Source organism: Aythya fuligula, chromosome Z (genome assembly GCF_009819795.1).
Source record: "Aythya fuligula isolate bAytFul2 chromosome Z, bAytFul2.pri, whole genome shotgun sequence".
NCBI lineage: Eukaryota > Metazoa > Chordata > Aves > Anseriformes > Anatidae > Aythya > Aythya fuligula.
This window is the reverse complement of record NC_045593.1, coordinates 85,202,934-85,209,608: the sequence shown is the minus strand read 5'-3', so window position 1 is coordinate 85,209,608 and position 6,675 is coordinate 85,202,934. Positions and strand designations below refer to the sequence as shown.

At 51.4% G+C, this 6,675-nt stretch overlaps 1 protein-coding gene across 1 annotated transcript; it reads right to left on the bottom strand.

Annotated features, from left to right (window-relative positions):
* Positions 1–2,150: 2,150 nt before the first annotated feature.
* Positions 2,151–6,509, bottom strand: TRMT10B (tRNA methyltransferase 10B). The gene is made up of 8 exons (XM_032206352.1): positions 6,381–6,509; positions 6,195–6,303; positions 5,995–6,107; positions 5,432–5,584; positions 4,783–4,861; positions 3,891–3,958; positions 3,463–3,586; positions 2,151–2,894 (listed from the first exon to the last, which is right to left on the bottom strand). The coding sequence occupies exons 1-8, from the start codon at positions 6,507–6,509 to the stop codon at positions 2,788–2,790; spliced, it is 882 nt and encodes a 293-aa protein (XP_032062243.1). The 3' UTR covers positions 2,151–2,787.
* Between the last annotated feature and the right edge of the window lie 166 nt (positions 6,510–6,675).

The following is a 6,675-nucleotide window of genomic DNA, read 5'->3' as shown; positions in this document are numbered from 1 at the left end:
CCTCACTCGCTAGCACACAGCCCCCACTGCTGCCATGTTTTGCCTCATGCAGCAGTTCAGGGTGCCCCCACTGTTTTGACAGGCCAGTTGGTGGCAGATGGATGCAGTGAGTGGAGAGGAGCTCAGATGTGTTCCCTCCATGCAATACCAGGCTCTCCTGCCTTGGATGTTTAGACCCCCAGCTCAGCAAATAGTCATGGAAGGGCATGTCTATGCGCATTGGCAACTGCCCAGTTCAAGGGTGGCCATGGGGAAGGGCATGCCCCGCTCAAGCCAAGCTTTGTGTAATTCTGTGTACACAAGCACTGTGTAATATGCAAACTCATAGAGCACTTCAGTAACTTATGTATCTAGCCTGGGGTTTGTCCCTTACCTCCCGAATGCTTTGCAGATGGCTAGTCTCAGGGTGGTGTCGTAGCCTTCTTCTGTCACCTGCGGAGAGAGCCTTTTGTCTGCCTTTCCTCAGTCCTTACAAACATGCCAGGCAGGGAGATGACCAAGCAGGCTCTGAAGTTGAGTGAGATCAACGTCCACCCTGGTCTGACAAAGAAACCCAGGCGGCTTAGTCCAGTCTCTGTGGCTGAGCTTGTGATTGAAAACACTTCAGGGGGGGGAAAAAAAAATATATATATATATATGTGCTGTTTGACTGCTTTTGCAAAGGGGGTAGAGAAGGTTTTCCCAGGCTGGGGATACACCATATCCTCTCCTTTTGACATGGTTTCTGCGGGTCAGCCATATCTTCTGTTCCCATTTGCTGATGCTAAAGAAAGTCCCTAATCAGCATCTTCTTCCCTTTGCCCCCCCTCGCTATGATATATCAGCTGTTTAAGAATCCCTCTTCCGAAAAAGGAAGTCCTAAGACTGAAGTACCAACCTGACAGCCATTGAGATGAGCCATGATGTTGGCCTCCCTTGGAGAAGGCAAGCCCCTTTTCCCAACTTTCTTATCAATAGCTCATCTTGCATTATGTGCTAGGTATCCCTAGCTACGTATGAGCTGTTAGCATGTAAACGTTTTCTAAGTTGCGTAGTCAATCAGTGTGCCTTCCAGTGCTGGAGGCACATCCTCAGGTTTCCAGTGATAAAGAAGGCAGCAAAAGGTCCCCGAGTGCTGTTTTCTGACTTTAGGAATTTGTTTGCAGGGGTGGTGCTTCCAACAGTCCCTGCAGATGAGTGTGCTCAGAATGGAGGGGCCTGCCTAAGGCAGCAAAGGGGAGCAGGTAGACTCCCAGCTGCGTTGTTCCACACAAGGTCACCCCATCTCCTCATGTGCCCAGGAAGCGGGTGGTCAGGGTGGTCAGGACTGCCCCATGATTCTGAAGTAAAGGACAAGTCCTTGCAGCTGAACCCTAGTGTAGGAGATGGAGGCAGCTGAGGGTGCTGGCAGGTGGGTACTACATGGATGCTGTAGCAGTCCTAAGGGACCTCCCATGACATGGAGATGCTGAAAAACACCCATAGGAATCTGGCAGCCTTTAGCAGCCCTACACTGACTCCAGTGCAGGTGCTGCCTCTCACTGTGCACCTACAGGCAGAAAGCTAGGCAAGCTGCCCGAGGGCCATCTGCTTTCCTGGCTGCAGAGGCTAAAGTGCCTTCAGCCACGGGGGGAGGATAGCTGAATATTCACTGAAGCAGGATTTTGTGACAGTTATCGCTGGCAGGTTGTTTTAGTTAGTGTGTGTGCTGCTGCCTAACAATCTCAGGGGATGAATAAGCAAGACAAAAATCTCTTATACTTAAGCCAAAGTGCAGACTTGCTGCTTTAGCAGGGTGCAGTGACACCTAACTATGCACTAACAACTGATGAGCAGTGCAGTGTGACTACAAACAGAAAGAGCCCACAGGCTACAATAAAGCAACAGGCACCTGCAAAGACAAATTCAGCCTATATGGGGATCAACAACTACTGCCTATCAACAGCTTCAGTCATTGACAGTGGGTGTTCTTGTTTGTTTTTAAAGCAACAATTACTTTGATAACTTTATCTTGTGTGCATCAAAAATGCTCTCTGCTCAGGACATAAAATGTGTCATGGTTCTGCGCAGAGCGCAGTCAAATCCCAGATACCGTTTTCAAGAGGAACATCAGAGTTAGTAAACGTCACACATTAGTGCAGGATGACGGGTAATTGTAACACAGCAGTAGCTTTAAGGATGCAATGTGACTTTAAACATTTTATTTTAGGTTGTGAGCAGCATGCACAGAATTACCTACAGGCTTCAACAACACACCAACTCTTCAGTACAAGAGGTATGAAGAAAATAGCACATGGTGTACCTGTGAACTTTAATCATTGCAGAATCTCTTCCCATCCCATGTTCCCCAATTAGAACAGCATTGCCTTTTTCTTTGGGAAGGACTTTTATTCAACAATGTGCTCTGTAATTCTTCCTATTTAATCAAGGTGAAAGAAGTAACTGTTAAGCTCTCCTCCCTGTCTTAGAACAGCTGCAGGTTTAAGAGTCACAGATTCTCTATTTTCATTCGCAGATGCTTGTTAAACTGAATTCCTGTCAGTTCTTTGTTGATGCCAAGGCTCAACTGGCTTTTGTTTTTCATTTCAGGATGAAAAGTAATTTCCAGCATTGTACTGTTGAGGCAGAATGTGTCACTCTTGACGAAGTCTGTATGCAAATAAATTTAAGCAGAGCTGTTTTTTCTACACATGTTCATGCTAGTGGCTCTGCTTGAAATCTGAAGTTTGCTGCTCTTCCCTGCAGAACTCCTTAACATCATAAAATAAAAGAGTTTTCTTGTGCATTGTCATGCTGAGGTATCTCCAGTTACTTCTCTGCATCTGGAAGCACGTAGCCTTTTCCAGAAGAAACTCCAGCTTTCAAGGCATCTGGCCAACTTCGGGTCTTGTAGTAAGTTGACAAGACATCAAAGACTGTTAGGAACAGAGACATGTACCATGCTCTGATACGCTTATCCATGGCAAGCCATATTACATATTCCACTGGCTGCAAAACATTAGGAACTGAGAATAGATGATGCCAGAGTAGATTAGCATAGGGCTTGTGGGGCTTGTGCTCCTTTTCACTTCAAATCTTACGAGCAAATGTCTAAGGTAGCTTATCTGAGAGCAAGCGACGTACCTATTTTGATGATGATGGGGAAGCTCTGACTAGGAAAAGCATAGGCTTTGACAACCAAAGCAACTTGCCTTGATTCAGGCTGACACTGGCCTGTCCTCCCTTGCCTAGGAGCTTGAGTGACTTCTAGCAAGGGCAGCCTCCTCACATTGAATTGTGCAAAGCTGAATGGTGCAGTCCTGCTCCCTGAGAATGGGCTGATACAGAGAAGTGTGAGACTTTTAAAACTGAAACACTAGGGACAAGGCCTAGCAAAAGAGAAGTCTGCTACCAGTTTCCCTCACCGCTCATTTTAAATGCTCTCTCAGAGCCTGTAAACTTTACCCACCCAGGCACATGACAGGACATGGCTCAGCCCCTCACCTTGATTAATTGCTAGTGTCTCCGAGTGGTAGTTCTTGGTGTTTACAGCTTTTATCATGTACTCACGAATTGGGAGGCGGGCTGTCTGCAAGGATTGCTCTTGTGCCCTTCGCAGAGTCAGCTTCTGCAAGGGGAACAGGAACAAGGTACCCAATGTGCACAAACATCTATAGCATGAACATCATTTTGAGGACAAGCAGCTATGAAGCTGGAAACTGTATTGGAGTTCATTTCACTCAGACTGTTCTGGTCTCTGCCTGGTGCTGGATCCAGGCAGAACCTTGAAGTTCTGTGAGAAAAACGGATGGTGGCACAATAGTGATGTCTCAAATCAGGGCAGCAGCAGCACTGGGTGCTGCCACTCGGATGTCTGCTCAGTAGAATGTAGGGCAGACAAGACTTTCAGATTCCAACAGGCTACTACCCACCTTGTGAATACTTTCATCCACCAGGCCTCCAAGGATGTACACTTTTTTTGGATCAATATCTTCAAGGACTAGAAACAAGATAAGTACATGCTCATCACCTAAAACACTAAAGTCATGCGCTACACCATTCTCCAGGCAAGGCCCAACTTACACGAGAAAGCTGTGGCCAGTCACCTTTCACCCTCAGACTGTGCAGGAAGCCAAGGCTTCTAAGACAGAAGTGTCTGCCTGAACCTGCAGGCAGCGTGAAAAGGGGAGAGCACACGTAGACCGAAAGCACAGACTGCCAGGGATGCAGCTCTATAAGCAGTGCTTTGCTCCTTTTCATAACTTCTATTCTGGCACAAGGCTGATGTGGTGAGTGTGATCCTAATCTGCTCTGCAGTTAGCTTCCCACTGTCAGGGTCACCTACCAAACAAACACACACACACACCCTAACCAGATTCTTTACCAGAGCTGCTTTCTTCCATAGAACGAGAAAGGGATCTGTGTCTCCATGAACATGGGGCCAGGTAGAAATGGAGGGAGAGGAGAAAATGAACTCAGCACCAAATTAAACAAAAAGGGGATATTTGTAACGCATCCAAAACTGCCACTGCATCTCCACTTTTCTACTCGGTAGTATAACAAACTGCAGGTGTCTACACAGAGTTTTAGGTTAGGTTTGCTGCAAATCACAGCGGCATTGCTTTAGAACTTCATCCTGTGCCAAAACAGATTGAAATTGGAGTAGACTGAGCATAAGATCTAAGGACACAGTATATCTCATGCAGCTTGAGACAACAAATGCTTGGAATACGATGCATGAAATATTCCTAAAATAAAAGCTTAAAAAAAATAGATCAATCCTATGCCTTGGTTACCTGTGCTTAAAGCAAATAAAATATTTACCATTCTCAGAGTCAGGAGTGAGATAAACAATTGCATCTAAAGGAAACAGGTCCAGGTAACTTTCTTGAGTAGTATCCATCTGGAAGATGCAACACAGTAAGAGAAGCCCATTAGTCCTAAGTTCAGCTGACACAAGCTTCCAGACAGAAAGAAGCATATTGAAAGTGATGCCACTGCTTTTAGGCGTCTAAACCCCTACAAATATGTTTTGTTTTGTTTTTCTTTTTTTAACTGAAAAAAAAAAAAATTCTACATGGGCACTGATTGAGTACGTCAAGATCCATTAAATTTTCATCAAAATCTCTAGACATGGTTTGAGAAAGAGAGAGAAACAACTTCCTCATTTCAAGTGAGATTTTAATTCTTGAAAGATTCAGGAATCTCTGTCTCACGTGATTTTCTCCCCTCACTGTTACAACACACGACCCCGGGTGTGCTGCACAACACACAGCTCAATGTCACTACCATAACCTGCATGTGTAGGTCACATCCGTAAGTCCCACTGAGCTTGGTACAGAAGGCCAGGTCAGCCCACCACTGACCTGCACAGGGCATGGCTGTAGGGTGCCATTAGACAGGAACACAAGCCACTGGAATAGGGCAGCCTTTCCTTCTAGGCCTCAAAAGCACCGTAGACAGAAACCCTTACCAAGTAATTGGAGAAGCCGTCATTCATGCGAAAGCATTCCTCATAGATCAACGAGCCCACGACAAACTCCGTCAGGTAGAGCCAGAACGGCTTCTCGGCCTGTCTGTTGGCCCCGTAGAGCCTCCTGATCTGAGAAGCAAGGCGGCTGGTTTCCTTCCAAGAGATAACGAGCACCACATTAACGAGTGACCCACAAACCTCAGGGCCAGGAGCGCGACGGCTGTGTTCGCCATGCACGACACTGGGCGGCTGCTAAGGGAAGGTGCAGGGAGCGCAGCTCCATTGCCTGCAGATCTCGCTGAAGCCCTGGCTGCCAAGCGCCCAGGCAGCCTGTGCTGGAGAGCAACAGGCCTCGAGGTGGAGACGTGGCCAACAGCAGGGGGGTCCCGCGTCCCCCGCGGCGCTCAGCCCAGGAGAGCCTCCGGCGTGTCCGCACCCTGGCTGTACGCCCCGTCCCGCCGCGCCCCCTCCCGCTGCTGCCGCCCCGGAGCCGCTTCCTCGCGGGACCCTCCCCGCGGGCGCAGCCGCGCAGTGCCGAGGGGCGGCGGGCGGCGGCCCCGTACCTTCAGCGACATGCGGTCGGCCATGCCGAGGTCCACGCAGAGCCGGGGCCCCGACGCCCGCGCCTCCAGCAGCCGCTGCTCCGCCAGGGCCTTGCTGTGCCGGCGGGCGGCCCCTGCGGGACAGAGCCGAGAGACCTCAAGGGGCTGCGCCGCGACACAGCCGCCCCCCCGCCGCCCTCCCCCGGCCCCGCGCCGCTCACCTCGGCCCCCGTCCCGCCGCGCCCGGCTCCGCTCCCTCTCCTGCCGCCGCCGCCTCCTCCGCGCCGCCAGCACCCGCTCCCAGCGCCTCCGCTTCCGCAGGACGTTCCTCTGCGGGGCGGCCACACGGCTCAGCGCCCGCGGCCGACCGGCGCCCACCGGGCCCCGGCCCCGGCCCCGGCACCTACCGAGCACGGCGCCGCTCCGCCCGCCCCCGCCGCGCTCGGCCCCGCGGCCGCCGGCTCGATGCGCAGCAGCCGCATCGCCTCGCGGAGCGCCGCCGCCTCCCCCGCCTCGCCGCCGCCGCCGCCCTCCATCGGCGCCGCTCCCACCCGCTCCGCTCCGCTCCGCTCCGGGGCTGCCCGTGCTGGGCGGAGCGGGGCGGAGCGGGGGGCGGCCGGCCCCGGCTCTCGGGAGCTGCTTTCACGCAGAGGCTCCGGGCCGCGGAGCCTTGCCTGAGCCCCCCCCCCGGCCTGGCCGGGG